Source organism: Gymnoscopelus microlampas, assembly GCF_963454915.1.
Source record: "Gymnoscopelus microlampas genome assembly, chromosome: 10".
NCBI lineage: Eukaryota > Metazoa > Chordata > Actinopteri > Myctophiformes > Myctophidae > Gymnoscopelus > Gymnoscopelus microlampas.
Genome location: NC_139947.1, coordinates 33,800,383 through 33,818,274, shown reverse-complemented (window position 1 = coordinate 33,818,274; position 17,892 = coordinate 33,800,383). Strand labels below are relative to the sequence as shown.

The 17,892-nt window shown below is 42.1% G+C and overlaps 2 protein-coding genes across 6 annotated transcripts; both read left to right on the top strand.

The window, feature by feature from the left end:
• sypl2b (synaptophysin-like 2b) lies at positions 1–3,196 on the top strand. The gene is made up of 6 exons (XM_084068421.1): positions 1–152; positions 299–376; positions 1,073–1,191; positions 1,384–1,588; positions 2,022–2,225; positions 2,565–3,196. Exons 1-6 carry the CDS (start codon positions 135–137, stop codon positions 2,700–2,702), a joined length of 762 nt encoding a protein of 253 aa, XP_083924547.1. The 5' UTR covers positions 1–134; the 3' UTR covers positions 2,703–3,196.
• Positions 3,197–5,535: 2,339 nt separating this feature from the next.
• Positions 5,536–16,757, top strand: atxn7l2b (ataxin 7-like 2b). 5 transcript variants are annotated; one of them, XM_084068498.1, is made up of 10 exons: positions 5,536–5,833; positions 7,590–7,658; positions 7,797–8,112; positions 8,705–8,952; positions 11,374–11,456; positions 11,872–12,074; positions 12,605–12,779; positions 14,024–14,145; positions 15,134–15,986; positions 16,358–16,757. In XM_084068498.1, exons 1-10 carry the CDS (start codon positions 5,620–5,622, stop codon positions 16,373–16,375), a joined length of 2,301 nt encoding a protein of 766 aa, XP_083924624.1. In that variant the 5' UTR covers positions 5,536–5,619; the 3' UTR covers positions 16,376–16,757. The 5 variants fall into 5 exon arrangements, with proteins under 5 accessions (XP_083924624.1, XP_083924623.1, XP_083924622.1 ...); XM_084068497.1 differs by having other exon boundaries at positions 12,590–12,779; XM_084068496.1 differs by having other exon boundaries at positions 12,587–12,779.
• Positions 16,758–17,892: the final 1,135 nt, after the last annotated feature.

The following is a 17,892-nucleotide window of genomic DNA, read 5'->3' as shown; positions in this document are numbered from 1 at the left end:
ACCACTATGATGAAGCGCTTGCTGCAGAAGAAAGTTGGAAAAAAGTTTGACAAGCCCTACAGAAGTACAACCAGAGATTGAGAACCGTTAGAGTAAACACATCTTCACAGCACAACAGATTTCTGTCTGGAGAAATGGAAGGCGTCGCCCAGGTAAACGACAAATGAAGGCGATCTGTGGCGCAAAATGATTGCTCACTTTTTGACAAACACATTCTGTGTATGACTTATTATTAGCTGTAAGTAACATTATACCCATATCTGTCACTGCCTTGACATTGTGTATTTTTCATCATCAGAAAATTATGATGACCGGGTTCTCTCTCGACCTGGGCCCGCTGAAAGAACCGTTGGCATTTATCAGACTGCTCGAATGGGTATGAGTTTCGTTTCTTTGTATCTCTACCATATGGCCTATGACTATAGCCTATGCAGAATGTGCATCCCACACAGTTGAATACCTTCCAAATTGATTATCATGTTGGGTCTTGTGACGTAAAACTCGGACAGAGAGACTATTCTCAAAGTGTTTTATCCGTGGTATTGTTGTAAAGTTTTAGGCTATACACAACTTGTTTGAAACTATGGTAAAATAAAACGGACTATTCTAGAACTTACTAGATGAGCCTAACTGGCATTGTGCTCCAGAATGATAAAATAAATCAGCTAGTTTAGCAAGAAAATTGTAGGCTATTGCATATGTTTGTTTTGTTTGATTTAATCTATGTACAGTCATTATCTAGAAATTCATTTGCCAGAGGCAGCACAGGAGTTAAGGTACAGATACAGTAAGAGAAGTAACTGCAAGATACAACAAGGGTAGCTATACAAAAAACTAGGAATCAGAGTAAGAATAACATAACAAGAAGCACCATCAGTTATGAACAACAATATACCATATAAAAGTGATGGCATATCCGTATAATCACACACACACAGATGACATCCTGTGATGGTGGATTTCCTGTCTAAACTTCAGTGGTGTGTGTGGTTCAACGGCAACCTTGGTGGCCATTAAGCTATACTGTACTAACAAGCCTCATTTACTATATATGTCTGGTTCCAACTTCCAGGTATTTTCTATATTTGCTTTTGCCACCACTGGGGGCTATACTGGCACCACAAGCATCAATGTGGTGTGCAGCAATAAAGAAATGCATACGGTCACTGCAATCTTCAGCTACCCTTTCAGGTGTGTGCAAACATAAATGTAAATGTCATGCTATACTAGACTAGAAGTGTATTTGAAATGGCACTTCAGATTTAAGCTCTTTATACTTCATCGTACAATGAATAGCCATGCCCAAAATGGGGCAGGTTGAAAGTTTAAGTTTAATTAAGATTAAGGGTGATTATATGCTTAATTGTATTTCTTGTCTCACAGGTTGTTGGCGAATCCATACAAAGTCCCTGACTGTATAGTCAATAGCACTGTCACCACTAATAGCTACCTGACAGGAGATCACTCGTCTTCAGCTCAGTTCTATGTCTGTATTGGAGTGTTCGCCTTTCTCTATAGCACAGCCACACTGGTTGTCTACCTGGGCTACCAACACATGTACAGGGAGTCTAGCCGTGGCCCCATTGTGGTAAGTTTGCCCTCAATTATTCTTGTTTAGATTATGTTTGCTTAGCATAGTGAAGAGAGTTAGAAAGACATAACTTAACTTTTCAAGCAAGCATAAATGTGTGAGCTTGTGCCAAGCTCCTGTGCAAGTTGGCTTGCCCTTCTCAGAAATTAGAGTCACAAATGGTGTTAATTGGATCTTAAGTGCGCAATATTTGTTTTCTTGATGTTGATTATGCTTCTGCTTATGTTCTATGCTGTGCTTCATACAGGCTGGAACCATCGGAAGGTCATAGAAGGGGATTTAGCAGTATTGTGTAAATGAAACACTAGAGAGAGGGTGTATTCCTCTGAACTCCAACAGTCAGCCCTCACAGTAGACTGAAACTGTCACAGACTAATTTCTGCATTTAATTGATTTGTACCGAGCCCTTCATCCTCTTCTTTGCCAACAGGATTTGTTGGCCACTGCAATCCTGGCCTTTCTGTGGTTGGTGTCATCCTCAGCCTGGGGCAAAGGACTGACTGATGTGAAGTGGGCCACCAGTCCTTCAACCATTGTAACACTTCTAAAAGTCTGCACGGACACCACGGTCCTCCCAGCTAACCAGTGTACCCCAGGTGCTGTACCTCACATGGGTCGACTCAACGCCTCTGTGGTAAGCTATGTGCAACTCGGTCTATGCCAAGAATAAAGACACCAAGGATTTGTCAATGATGTCACAACTAAGTGTCACCTAGCAGAAGTGCTTCAGATTCTTGGAGTCCTTGAACTGCAAAAACGCTTGGTTCCAGTGTGTAGCCTGTAGCTTGTAGTAATGCCAGAGCCCCATTACATGAATCCACAGGCTATACATGATGGATTGTGACTTCACTGTACTACACTTGGTATCTTCATTCTAGGTCTATGCTAAAAAATATTCTTAAAGTGATACATTTGCAAAATGGCTTCAGATGTTGGAATTTTTCTGTCTTCTTCTTGAACCCCCTTCTGGCAGATTTTCGGTTTTCTCAACCTCATATTGTGGGGTAGCAACTGCTGGTTTATTTTCAAGGAAACACCCTTCCACAAGTCTGAGAGCCAGCCTGCAGATGCAGATGCAGCAGATGCAGAGGGAGGAGTCAGGCCATCGTAACGGCACAGCTTTCTCATCTCATAGGTGTCACTTGCATAGTGCCGCTGAATGAACCGTTTGGTACTCTCTCTTCTTAGGAAAATGTCCTATATTATAAGGTATGCATTTCCAAAATTGACTCGCTCTCCTTGGAAGTGCTGCATTTTTGTATTCAGGTCTTTTTTTTTTTTTACATATACGTTTCTGAAGGTTTTGGTTGAAACTCAACTTGTACTTAAATTAAAGTAGGAAAATGTATTAATTCAAAACACAGTCAACAAAGTTGTAATTGTAATTTAACCCTGAAAATGTCAGGGTTTAACACACAAGTCATGGAAGTCCATTAAGTGTTGTGTTAGCCTAATAGTGATATAACATGACAATGTCGGGTGAATCCAATTATTTGCATACGGTATGTAGCAAATGTATTATTTGCACTTTCTATCAAATGTATGGTCTATTAGTGTGTTATCATTTCAAATAAATGAAAACAAAATACACCTACTTATAAAAAATGTTTTTAATGCTTTTGTTGTAGACACTAAATCAATGTCAACTAAAACATGTAAATTCAAATTGAACCAGTTAATTTTAAGAATTTGTAGGCATCAGGAAGTGTAGTTACAGTTAACTTAAATGTGCCACTAACCTTTTTGGTGAATAAAATGTATGGAAGAGTATGTTAATACAACTATATATATATATATATATATATAACTAACGCAACTACTGGTTGTAATTTGGTCTCTCTGCTCTTCTGTTGAAAAATGTAGATTCTGTGGAAGGGTCTGAACACTACTGGTTCAGAAGTTGTACTGCCTGAAGGTCAAATTCCAATTTATCCCCCGAGTATAGGTGTGCTTATCTCAGTCGTAAAAATGTGAGCACTTGCGTGGGGGTCTGGGGTTGGAATCTTGGGTAGGGCTGTCGTGAAAGTTACCAGCTTTAAGTGAGTTTGTATTTCGTCTTTAGTGATTGCATTTTGATCTATTTTGATTTGCGAAGCCAGAGTGCAGTCTAGCCAACACCATCTCTAGACTCCTGAATCGCTGCTCTACACACCGTTCTGTCTAGCATAAGGCTCTTGAGCTCTGCAGTGTTGTGGCATTTACATAGGATACCGTAGGTGATGTGCTTCTTGCCTTTCCCGGCTTTGCCCTGGGTTGGCTCCCACAGTGTCAGTTTGCTTGCCACTAGTTCCGGGTGCCTGACGCAGTGCCCTGCCAGCATCACCCTTTCATTTGGATCATTTCCTTCTTGAAAGAAAACAGGCAAACAGGATTATTGAATCGTCTCACGGTCACTTTCTTTTCCTTGTGTCAGTGTGTGAGTAACTAATATTTGGTTGAACTATTGACTATGTATGTTAGCATAGTCAATATATCAGTTCAGAGCAAATTGGCTCTGAATTAATCTGTTTTACATATTGGCATACTGTACATTGTGCTTATTGAGAATTAGATTTTCTTTAAACAAATTGTGTTACTAATTAAAGGTAGGGTAAGTGATATTCCTTTCTTAAAATAAGTGTATATATGTGTGTGTGTGTGTGTGTGTGTGTGTGTGTTAGTAATCATTGAGTGTCAGCTCTTTAATAAACAGAAATTTTATTTTCTGGTCGATATCAATTTTATCCAATTAGGAGATACCAGTGCCATTGAGCTGTGCCATAATGAATTTAACAGATAAATTCGATTGATGTATATCATTTTTCGCTTTGTCCTGAATGTCGTTTTTTTTAAATGTTTTTTTTATGGTTCAGATAGCATGACATTTTTCTAACAACTTAATAGTTAATCAAGTTATATTTTCTTCATAACTAGCTGACTAGCCAACAATAGGCATTTTAGCTTATGTGCCTTTCTTCTACCTCCAGTTAGTGATACGGGAAGGCAAATTGGCTATTTTTTTAAACATTTTTTGTTTGTAATTTGGCTTCATGAAATGCATTTCCCATTTGCCTTTTTTAAAATGACCTCTACTAGCTATAGTATTAAAGCAATATCTTTGATCAGAAGAACTGAGTCCCATTTGCAATCTCTGAAAACATTCTGTGTCATGATGTACATTATAGGGAATAGCTGTATTTGTTATAAATGAGTGGTTTTCTGTCAAAGACTGGCCATTGACATGCCTCATGGTCTAGTTTATTATGGTGGCATACCATCTTAACAGTGAAGCGAAAAGGGAACTGGAGTACCAGCAAGTCCAAACTTCCCCAATGAGAAATGAGACCTAAGGGTCTCATTTATCGGCCACCTCGCTTGCACGACCTGGGGTGTTTCCGCCAGGACACTACTAATCTCCACACAAGCCCTGGTCTTTGCAGTCAAATACTGTGCCCCAGCCTGGAGTAGAAGCCCATATGTCAAGAAGGTTGATTCTGCTATTAACGATGCCCTACCTACCAGTCCTAGTGGGAATTGCCCGGCCGGCCTCTGACGAGAGGCTGCAACCTTCGCCCTGGCAAGGAAAGCCCAGAAACTTGACTGGCACATCCTGCACGAAACTACAACTAAGGCAGCGCCTTCGAGCAGACTCAAGTCCCGCCACCGCTGTATACAATAAGGCGGTACATGAGATGCTTATTTCTATGTTCTTCTATCCCTGAGGACCTGTATATTCAAATGGGTCTATGAAGAAGTGGGGCCTGTCAGACAGTGCAGCATGCGATTGCGGGGAGCTTGGCCATGTGTGTGTGTGTGTGTGTGTGTGTGTGTGTGTGTATATTTGTATGTATATATATATGATATATTTGTATCTATATATATATATATGACACAGTTGTATGTATATATATTACACATTTGTATGTATATATGACACATTTGTATGTATATATATATATATGACACATTTGTATATTTGTATTTATATTATATTTATATATGCTGTGATGATATAACAGCAGTGCACCTTATCTTTATCTTGCACCAATATGCTTCAGTTCAGCTGCTTCTTCCTGTGCACGAATTTCATGATGACGCGGTTCGGATGCGCGTGGCCGTGGCGTGAACTGATGGTGTCAACTCGTGAACGCGCAAGAGCAGCAGCAATGGCCGCTTTGGATCGGCGAAATCCCAACCTCGACGATTTTGTAGGATTAAATTGGAGTTCCTGGGTAGATGGGGGTAATGTTTTATCATCTGAAGGTGAGTCATCATCCCCCCAGCTCCACAGTCTTTTTGTCACATCATGATGTCATTGTTCTGCGATTTATTTCTGCAGCGAAGCGCTGTCCCTGAATGTAACATTAAAAAGCGCAACCCAAACAAAAGACCCGCTGGGTCCTAGCGCTGGTAGTCATGGATCACACGACGGTCTTCTGTCACGACCGTCATGGATGAACTTCAACCTGGTGTTTGAACTTTCTCCATTTACGACTCAGATCTGCATAAACGTTCAGATTTAAAATATACCCACATGGCCACAGATGTTACCATTATGTACGGTCCCTCAGAAGTACCCCTATCTTCCGTATTGTTCAATAAAAAGCATTTGAATCCGATCGGTTGCCATTTTCCCATAGAGTTATGATGTATCAGAGTGCAATACACTTTCCAACCGATAGGGTCGCGTAGTTGAAAGCATACGGAAGAAATACGAAGAGAATGGCCACCGATCGGATTAAAATGCTTTTTATTGAACAATATGGAATATACGGGTACTTTTGAGGGCCCGTACGTAATTGTAACATCTGTGGCCATGTGATCAGCACTTTATATTTGAAATCTGAACGTTTATGTAGCTGTACGGACCGTAAATGGAAAATGTGCAAACACCAGGTTGAAGTTCATCCATGACTGTCATGTATCAGGGCTAATAGCGCTGGAGGAGTTGACTCCAAATCACTGATTTGATAAAAGCTACCAGTTAGCGAGCGTACCCTACCAGCCAACAACCAAGACAACCAACGACATGTTTTGCTGTTACTAAACAACTTAACATACTGTGTGTGAGGCACCAGACGCAGCCACAATGAGTACAGGTGTAACTAGCTAGCAAATCACGTACACCAGCAACAACACTACTTAAGGGATTTGGCCAGCTAACTGCTAAACAATAGTGCCAGTCAACCAGGGCTGGGCTAAATAACAAAATGTTCATAGTTGGTGTTTTGCCCATTTGAGTGTGTGCCCCTTCACTTACTAAGTGGCTACCTAGTTCATAATGGCATAGAACACTGGTCCTCAAGGATACAGCAGGATATGTGGGCACTAGGGACATCTGGGCACCTCAATGTAAAATTGGCTATTTTGTCCAAAATGTAAATTTAAAAAAAGAAAAATGGTCTTAAGTAATGGAAAGTATACATGATGTGAACACGCATAGTACATCATCAGACTTAATTTCATCCTTCAACTTCTTGTTCATGCCCCAAAATTAGGTTTTGTAGAAATATTAGACCTTAATTGTCGACTGTTTAAGTATGTTTTAATCATGTATACTTTACTTAAAAACATTTTCCAAATATTACATTTCTTAAATTTTGATATTTAACATTTTGGAAAAATAACACAGAGGTGCCCACTCACCTATCCTGTCACCTATACCGTCCTTAAAGTGGGGTCCGTCTGTGGATCACTGGGGTTCCATGGGGTCCCCAGCAAAATGAGGATCTGTTTCCAAACCTAAAGCCCTTACTTTTCGACTATTCGAAAATAGCAGATTGATCACAACGCGTTGCGAGGTTGTTGTAGACTGGCTATTTTTTAAAGATATTGTCAAAACCTCTTAAGGCGGGCCGGCCAGGGGTCCCTGGCACAAAATCTTCTCAAATGTGGGTCCGCGCTCCGCGGCCAAATGCATTTGGGGGTCCTCCTTGACATGGAAATATCTGAGAACCACTGGCATAGAATGGCATACTACCAGGCAACCATTAACACTGAATGTCTTTGCATCAAGCAGGCTTGAATGTGGAAGAATGCAGCAAGTATGGAAAGAAACGCACAGACACCATGACCCTTGGGAAAGAGGGTGAGGGTTCTGCTGTTGAAAGTCTTTCAATAACTTGGTCAGTACATCACTGGGAGTAGTATATAGGACCACTCCTAGTGGTGTAGTCAGTCCTCTGGCAAGTATTTAACTTCTGTACCTTTATATTTTCTTACACAGATATGCCCATATATGGCCATTGCCCAACATATGATGACTTCTACTTGGTGGTGTGCAGTCACTGTGGTCAGGTGGTCAAACCCCAGGCCTTTGAAATGCACTGTGAGAGGCGACATGGGCCTGTCACTAAGCTTTTCAGCCAGTACCCCACCTCGGCCCCTGAGCAGCGACCTAGGACTGGCCGGTCCTCCTCAATTCTGTCTCGCTCTGCGAGAGAGAGGCAAAAGGACGGCAAATACCAAGGGTCTGGAGCCCCCTTGGCAGCACTAGTTGTCCCCCAAGACAGACCCGCTAAAGTCCAAAAGGAGGTTGTCAGGTAAGTTCACATTTTGCATCATTGGCGGGTTATAATATTTATAAAGACCTATTTTGTCACTTTTGCATGTCGGTAGTAGTTAGAATATTAGCTCCAGACTGAGTCAACAGTCGAGATATTTTGACATACCCTGTGTGGACGGTTTGTTGGCAGCAAAAGGCAAGAAATCTCGTTGTTTTAAAGCAACAGCTCGCTCTCGAGCCAATATTCTCTGTGGATCTAAGTACTGCAGGTTGTGGTACATTGTGTAAAAGGCAAATTTTATATAGGTCTGACATCACTAAACATACCAATTAAGTGCTCAATGTGAAGATGTAACAATACCTAGTAAAACAAAGCTTTGTCCATTATTTTATTCCTCTGTTGGGGGGGCTCGGATAACTGGTGTGGGGTGGAGACAGGAGAGTATTGGCTGAGATGATGAACAAAGTATCAGATGAAGTCATAAGCTTAAGTAGACGCATGAACTCTTCAGTCTTTTGTTTATTATGGCACTTTAGAGAGTGTGACAATATCGAGACATAAATATATTAACATTTGGTCCACCCAGCTCTAATATAATGAACCCTGCATTTTATTTTTCCCTCTACAGTGTATCTTCAGTGGACAAGTTACCTCAGGAGAGCGCTCCATCACCTACATATTCACCTGCTCCTTGTCCCAGAGTTCCTCCCTGGCAAACAGAACCTCTACCTCCTAGTGCACTCTCTTCCTCCTCTACATCATCCACCTCCTCAGAGAAACCTACACAGCAGAAGCCTGTGACTAGGCCATCAGATGTTCAACACAATCCTCTGCCCATCCCGAAGACTTACAGCCGCACTTACAAAAAAGTTTGCAGTAAGTTAACTGTGATGCACAAAGGCGGTCTGTCTTTTTTAGTTTTTTTTACATAGAGGTTGTATATTGAGTAAGGTTTTCAATGAATAAATATTCCCCATCCTTGATTGATTGAATACTTTATTAACAAGATTGTTAACAGTACAGGTAGTACAGTCAAATGTTATGCTAAAAGGATAACACAAAAAGACCCAGGGGCTTGTTTCCGCTGTGGTCCAATAGGCAATAGCTTTTAAGGAATTCAAGCAGAATATGGCAGGCTAGTAAATAATGGGTGCGTAAGAGGTGTGCCCAGAGTAGTCATGGGTGTGCCAATGTGCAGCCAAGCATAGACAGTATTTATTGACACATCATAATCTAAGGCACCCATTATGTATTTGATTAGCTGCAGCTGTGTTGCTTACGTCAAGGTGTACTATAAGGCCAGCTATAAGGTTACGCAGCCATATGTTTACCCTGCTGCTGCTATACTTTTTAACCTGAATTAGAAAACAAACTTCAAAAACAGGTTTCATGCCCCTTTAAGTGCCAGTCGACCTTTTTATCTCTCAGGACAAGCTCATTTCAATGCCTGAAAACGGAAAATCAGGCTTAGCTGTGTGCTTTTAGGCTGGACTCACGTGTGCGCTTCAGCCAACACATGGCTTCAGCCGATGCTTCAGACGCGCTCATTTCAACAAAGGTTTCTCATGTTATCTTGTGGGTGGTGGGCAGTGCCGGCAGGAGTGCTGGTTGTCCTGTGTAGTTCATTTGACTTATGTTGGGGTGTTGGCTCGCTGAAAGAAAATTACAAGCAAAATGGCTGCCAAGAGGGGTCAACGCACAGTGCTTCTGTGCTATTGGCTGGCGTGTGGTCAAGGTTCACAAATGTCGAACCCCACACTTCAAAGCCGTCAAGCGACGCAACGTGACACTCCGCCTCTTTTCTCTCATATAATGTAAGTGAACGGGGAAGCTGATGCAAGTCCAGCCTTGAGCCTCAGTTAGACATCTGCATCAGACACGTCGTGTAGTCAACGCGTCTGAAATGCAAGCTGATCTGTCGGATGCATCCATTTCCCATGTTATCCTGCGGGACTGTTACGTCAGTGCTGGCAGGAGTGCTAGTTTTCCTGTGTAATTAGTTTTGCATTGGGCTCACTGAAAGAAAGCGAAATGGCTGACAAGTGTGGTCAACGAGCAGCGCTTCTGTACTGTTGGTTTGAACCAAGGAGAATTGAAGCTCTCTTCCGGGTTCTCTTACAGAGTGCTGTTCCTATTAATGGCCCAGCAGATGTTTCTATTTCACCTTCTACCGGTCGCAATACATTATAATCTCAATATAAGTGTATAAGTTGGGGTTTTGGGTGAACTTTACACTTGATTTTATTACCTTTAGTAAACCTTTCCATAAACACTTTATGTTTTTAATCGCTAGTTTTAAGTCTTTTTTAAATAATCATGAAATGCGTTTAGTAAATTATGGTCCCATTAGTAAAAAAATGAATGATAAAGTAGGGTATGTTTCTTGCGTTTCTACTGGTTCTACCGAGTGAAGATCCGCCCTCGCTGCGTTTGCAGCCTATACAGTAGCAGTCGTTTCCGGTAGCATTTCGGGACCGGAAGTTAAAGGAACGAATGGCTGGCTTTGTCCATTCTTTTTACAGTCTATGGTTGGAACCTGGTCATGGTTCACCAATGTTGAACCCGGCGCTTCACACACGTCAGACTTCACACGCCTCAGTAACTATAACACACTGCAACGATGCACTTCGCCCCGTTTTTCCTGTGAAAGGGGAAGCTGGTACTTCTGACGCAGTTGTCTGACCAGGGCTCTATGCTACTTTGCATGCTAAACTTGGGAGATTATGTGCCATTGGGACACATTTCACACCTCTACGAGCACAACTAAATCCAGAAAAAGTGAACATGCTAAAAATGTTTTACAAATCTATCTTGAAAAGGACCAAATCAAATCAACATTGAAAACAACCGAGATTGACCAAAGTCCTGACCAAGGTTTGGCACGTCTCACTCTTTAAGCCACAAGACTAGCAGCACTGTTTGATGACATGAGACTGCCACAGTGTTGTTCCCATTTTTACTAAAATTGTTTCACAATTGTTACAGTTTGACTCTATGCCACTATATTAGTTGGACATAAAAATGTTGAAAGACCAAACTCGAACAATTTTGCTATTTCTTTTTTTGCATTCATTCTGCTATCCTTGCAACACCTAAGCCTAATTTGATCATTATCGGGATAATATCATGAATGAATCACAATTATTTTGGCCAGTGTAATCATGACATGAAAATGTCAGATTGTCTCATGCCTCAGAGGCCTAACCCAGCCATCATAGAACATCTGACATCTGACATCTGTGATGTCTTGTTGGTTCTGCATGCTGACTAGCTACTGTGTTTGTTTTCTTTCCCCAGAGAAAGAATGTGACCTGGACAAACACTGCGGCGTGTTGGATCCAGAAAGGAAGAAGCTGTGCACCCGCCAGCTTATGTGCAATGTAAACTCTCTCAGTGCCTCCTCACTTTCCCTCATGGCCTTTTTAGCCACATAAATCTTAGCGTCCCTATGCTGGGCATGTCATAATAGGCAAGTCGGTGAAAATAACCAATGTACAAGCTCACATGTGAGCTAAGAGATTTGTTGTAAAGGGGAAGAAGGGGGGGAGTAAAGGAAAAAAAAGGGGAGCCATGTATACAGCCCTTGGGGACCCTGGTCCACAAAGTAGAGGGTTTAAGTGGCTAAACTCAAAAATTAATTATGTCTATTGCTACAGATGTGGACCACACACACACACACACACACACACACACACACAATGACTGATATCGCTAATGCGATATAGCACAGATTATAAGTGGTTTTAAAGACAAATAAACCCAGTCCCTTTTTTTCCCACCTTATTTCTTCTGTAGATTCATTCCATCCACCAGCGGCGTAAAGTGGTGGGCAGGAGTAAGACTTTTGACCAGCTTGTAATGGAACAACGGGCAGGGTCTAAAGGCCAGGACTCCCACGCACTGATAGACTCTCCATCACATTCGGAGGCCCCCGAAGAAGAGCCATCACCACCCCAACTCAACAAACGCAACCGTGGCAGCAGCTGCCCCATCCTCAGGTACGAGAGCTACACAAATGGTACTTAGACCTGCGAGTGCACGCCTGACCAGCAGCAGCAATGTGTAATGTTTCTTTTGTAAGTGTTTAACCACAACCCTAGCATCACTATTCTGGGCTGAACATTTGGTGAAAATATCAGATCTACAAGTTCACAGCCTGTCAAAATGTGACGCGATGTGAGCTTGTAGATTGGCTTTTTTCTGCCAAGATATTTAGTGTACAGTGAAAAGAGGAGAGAGCCTAGTATAGAGGCCTGGGAGACGTTGGGTCCCCTGGTTTATTAATGCCTGTTGCCATTAGAAAGAAAAGTCTGACCATTGTCTGACAAAGATGAATCTGTACATTTAGTTCCATTGCAATCTAAAAAAAATAAAATCTGATGGGATAACAGGACCAGGGGCACCCTGCTAGCACGTTGTCCTACTGAACCCTGCCTCTTCATCCTGTGAAACTACACTGCTATACTGTACCAGTCCTATTCTCTCATTGGCTCCCTATACGGCTTACCAGCAGGCATTCCCCCAGCAGGGAGTCACTGGAGAGTAATCCAGAGGAGGAGGATGGAGACGGTGCTGTGGAAGTGGAGATACAGCCTCCATACCCCTTCAACCAGAGCCTCCTGTCGAGTGAGGAGAGCGAGGGAGAGGAACAGGAGGAGGCCAGGGACCTGCCCGCCACACCCTGGCACCCAAAACCTCTCGGGGTGGGTACCAAAACCTGCAAGGATACTTTAATACTTTACAATAAATGTTTGGTATATAGCTGACATATAGCGACTTACAACTAGGCCATTTGTTTAGCTTCACATCCTGGATCACCTAAATAAATGACCAGTGATAAGAGCCATAGTGCCATGGCAGTAATGACCACGTCTTTTAAAGGCCTCTATACACCATGGTATTGTTGTGCAATAGTCTATTCAGTGTGTTTGGAGCAAAGCTTCAACATGAGACGTCACCTAACTTCACTCTATCTGATCCCAGTCAGAACAAAGTGGCTTGGTCTGTGGAGGCCTTAAAGCCCTGCACACACTAGGCCAATGTTTGCGTTAATTAGTGTTGATACACGTCGTCTGTGGCCGAAAATCTGTTGTAGTGTGTGCAATGTATAAAGGCCAATCGTTGGTGGTGAGGCATCGCATACCTGACTGAAAAATACCCAGTCGCTGTCACTCGGAGAGAGGGTGCGGAGGGGGGTAGTGCTCTCTCGTGCGCTGTTAGTGTTTACTTGTTCAGCCAGAGCGACTAGCTCTGTCAATATGTGGTACTGCTGCTACACAACCGTACAGCCTGTGCACAACTGAACTGACATCAGTGACTGAAGCGATCTCACCGTCTCAGATGATAAGATGAACAGTGTGCATAAACTTAAACAGTCATCTATCGTATTGGAAATTATTTCCACTACTGTGTGGTTTTTTAGATGTCTCTTTATCAATCTGCAGGTTAAGAGCAAAGCATTTTGTTAATTTTAAAATAGAAGGCAAACTAAAATGAAACCTACCGCATTATGTAGAATACAAAAGCGATCGTTTCTCTGTTAACATACCACTTGTTTTGACTTAATATTACATCCCATGAGTCCCATCCCAGTACATGATTCTTTGCACAATAAATAATACTGCTCACACAGGCGTACAACAAGACCATCAGCCCGACAGTCAGTACAATGCAATGTGTAGAGAGCGTGCCTACAGCAAGTTTTTCACACCTTTCAGCTGACTGATGTCCTGACTCAGAAGTGGCAGGATTTCACTTCACAGTATACGTGTTACTCAGATAAGCTTTATTGTCTCAAAATAAGTCTTATCTTCTATATACAGTTGCTGTAATCACCCAAGATAATAAGATGTTTGATTTGATAAGTCAGTGCTTCAACGTTACACTTAGGGCTACCTTTTCGTGATGCTGACATAAACTACATAATTTCAATCGCTCTCTTTGGCAGCTATGCACTTTTGGAAGCCACACCTTGGGTTGTAGCATCTTCACCTTTGACCGGCGGTTGCATCACCTTCGGTTTGCCCTTAGTGCCATGGTGGAGCACCACATAAGCGCTCACTTGTGGAAGTAAGTGTCGTCCCTTACATCTGTTCATGAGAATGGTTTCCAAATGTAAAGCGAGTTCAATTAATTCAACCTTTGTCACATACAGCTCTTATTTATTTATTTTTAACAGTAGTGAAATGTAGCTTTTCCAAGACGGCTGAGAATACTGTTGAAACATGAAACTTTGCAGCAATGCAGTATCTCATTTACCTTTCATTGCCTTTTATGTTTGTTTGTTTGTTTGTTTCTTGCCTTTTAAACTAATTTAATTTAAAGTCCATGAAATGCACTGCTAATCTTGACAGGAAATGATCTGTGTTGATAGATAAAACATGCAAGTATTATGATGGGTAAACACAACTGAAGATGATAACATGAATTTTGGGTGGGTTTCGCTTCCATGTAGGCGTTACTGTGCCAGAATGGACAGCTCCTGTATAGTTAACTTGATGGTGGGTGGTGGCACAGAGGAGCACCTAAATTAATCACATCCACAATGAAACGTTATTACCTAGTACTATTGTTATTACCTACAGCTGTGTTTACCTGTCAAAATGACTTCTGAGAAAAGGGCCATTTTACATAAACATGATGGAAGCAGCCTAAAGATATTTGTTGGTAGAATGGTAGTACTACTGGTCCTCCCCCCATTTGGTGGCTTTATTAGAGGGAATCTATGGCATTGGCTTCGCCATCATGAAGTGTTAGAATATCAGTAACCAAGATTTGTCTTATGCTTTGTGGAAATGTGTGCTCTTTTCATAGTACTGTACTACAGAAGTAAAACGTAATTTTTAAAGTGTATTTGGGTGTGTTTGATGGGTTACATGGAAAGAAAAATGTAGTCGGGCAGTAATGCAAGTTAGCATTTGCCCTGGCGGCTACAGCCACTGCGCAAAGCTAGCTGAGAAGAGGCTTCTTTCTACTGTTCCAAATACGTTAAGATTCATAAATGTTTTGGCAGCACGCCAAGAAGCGAATAAAACTTTTTTTTTGCTTTCGCATACAGGAAAATACCTCAAGTGTCAACAGGTCTCAGGCGACACAATACTACATCCAACAGTGCTGCTCGGTCCTCTGTCAGGAGAGGAGCCAGATCATCGCCTCTCACCGGCTCCTCACTCAGGTGTCCTCCCGCCTCCCACTCCTCCCTCCTCCACAGAGCTGCCGGCAAGGACAGCTGCTCCTCCACCTCCTCCTCAGGGCAATCAGGGACTAAGAGCAGTCGGAGCAACCCTCCTAGCACCAAACCACCCTCCTCCACCCTTCTCTCTGCTACCCACGGCCACCAGCGCAATCCCATCGGGCGTCCCAGCAAAGCTCGGCTGAGGGAGCTGGAGCTACTACAAGCTGCCGGCACAGTGGAGAAAGCTGCTAAACCTTCACGCAGCTGCGCTGAGGACCAGTCATCCAAACACATCAGGGAGCAGAACCTCCATGAGAAGGGCCCGCCGCCCTCCCCCTCCAGGGCCTATCCCTCCCCCTCCTCTCAAGGACCAATCAACGGCACCATCTCGCCAAGAAAGAAGCCATGCCCCTCTCAGCCACCACACTTATCAGACCGACACTCAAGCTTGCCAGGTGTGGGCAATCGTTCCCCTTTCCCTGCACCCTTCCATCCGCCCCATCCCTCGCCGCGCCGAAGGGGGAGACCCCCAGGGGTTTATGGCCGAGTGGTGGGTTTTGACCACAGGCGGCTGGCCAAGAGGCGGAAGACCAGTGACGGATCACCACCATCTAATGTTTCCCTGATCAGAACCCCCAGGTCAGCCACCTCCCACTCCAGCCTGTTCTCATGGAAGGGGGAGAACATGGGTGGTGTGCTGTCTCAGGGCATGGAGAAGACTATAGACCCCCAAAGAGTGAGTGGACACACTCGATGGCAATTTTAAATACCAGTACACTACAAACTAAACAGAATAAATACTGTAAAACATTTCCACACAAGGTTATATTCATTATGAAATATAATTTAGCCTATCTGTTAAGTTGTAAAGGCCTGGTTTATACAATAAGTTTATACAATAATAATATCTCAATTTTGAAGTTAGCATATTCCTCTTACAAAAATGTTGCCTAGCCTACAGTACTACTGTATATTGTGATCACATTTCACATTTATATGCAGCATTCTTTCTGCATAAGTTCATCAATTGAACTTATACATGCAACTTTTTGGGTCTATGTTGAAAGTATTTGTATCTGATAAATGTTGTTCTCTCTGTTTTGGCAGACAAAACTTCATCATTAAGGGAGCCTGCCTTAAAACGACGACTTGGAGAAGAAGCCTATCTTGCAGGCTAAAGCTACTGCCAGCACTGGGTGTGTGTGTGTGTATATGTCTGTGTATGTATGTATGTATGTATGCATGTGTGTGTCTGTGCATGCATGTCTGTGTCGTATGTTCACAATCATGTGTGCACATGTTCTGGTCTTTAAGCACAATTCATCAGGAGTAACTGTTTGCCGTGTGTGTGTGTGTGTGGACACACTGTATTATTACAATTGTTCTCTTTTTGTACGTGGCTGAATGGTTCTGTTGATTACTGATTAAGTATGACAATAGAAATACCTCAACCTATCCATTATGCTGCTAAATTGAAATGTCAGTATGGTAAATCCATTAAAACTCATTGTCCCTAAAACAGCTCTGGTGTGGTAATTCAGGTTTTACAGTTGTCATTTTAATGTAGGGATATGTTGTGGAAATGTGAAACTTTGGAATGTTATGTGTCACCTCTTTTGTAGTCTCGCGTCGCCAGACAACTATTCCACAATCTCTGAATGCTATATAGAGTCTGGAACTACAACTCCCAAAATCCGAGAGAGGAAGCTGGCACTTCCGTTCACGAAAATATATTTTAAAATATCTTTTAATTTCCATTTCTGCTAAGCAGCAAGCTAAATATACTTAGATGATTTGTATTTATATCAGGATAAATTTGCGCGACTGTAAAGACGAAACGGAAGTGGGGAGGAGGCTTCACATCCGGTTTATATCCTAATCATGATCAGAGCTTCCGAGTCCCAGACTGTATGACCGGAAACATTTGAAAATTGTGGGAGGCAACAGTCTGGCCACAGAGACTACCTCTTTGGGGGACGACAATGTTGGTTTAGCACCTATATTTACACCTTGCAACCACTAGATGTCACCAACCCTTCAGTTGTTTTCATTCTGGAATGGCATTTACAGAAAGGCCTATTAGCCAGTATACTGTATGAAAATGGAATACGTTTATATATATAATTTTATTTTTTATTGTTACATAGGCACACACAAGGTATGCTATGCACATGAGTATAACATACAGTTCTTGATACATTACGTACATGACAGTTGATCTAATATTGAGCAATAAAACTATTGTAACTTATCTCTAATCTTTAAAGATACTATATTGAGCACTGGATTTGTTTACATTATACACATTTCAAACTATGGCCATGAATGTTTTTATATGAAACAATATTTAAATCTAATAGCAACTTTAAGATACACCACTAACTGTTGCCTTGGTTTCCATAAGTGTGTCATGTAGGCCTACAGAGTGCAGCCAGGTAGCAGTAACTACAGTCTGAGAAGGATGAGCAACAACTGAGAAGGATAAGTGAAGAGAAAACGGAAAAATAGGGAAGACCACACATAGATGTAAAACACTTTTAATCATTTTTTGAATTATTAAATCAAAGTATATATATTTTTCTCTACAGTATTGACTATTATGTTAAACTTATTCCTGCAATCAGAGAAGCACTTAAGCATAC

Coding starts and splice junctions, on each gene's coding strand:
- sypl2b (XM_084068421.1), top strand. Junction 377..1,072: donor TTATCAGACTGCTCGAATGG/GTATGAGTTTCG, acceptor TCCAACTTCCAG/GTATTTTCTATATTTGCTTT. Junction 1,589..2,021: donor CTAGCCGTGGCCCCATTGTG/GTAAGTTTGCCC, acceptor CTTTGCCAACAG/GATTTGTTGGCCACTGCAAT.
- atxn7l2b (XM_084068496.1), top strand. CDS start 5,620: ATGCTTCAGTTCAGCTGCTTCTTCCTGTGCACGAATTTCATGATGACG. Junction 7,659..7,796: donor CATGACCCTTGGGAAAGAGG/GTGAGGGTTCTG, acceptor TTTCTTACACAG/ATATGCCCATATATGGCCAT. Junction 8,953..11,373: donor CACTTACAAAAAAGTTTGCA/GTAAGTTAACTG, acceptor TTCTTTCCCCAG/AGAAAGAATGTGACCTGGAC.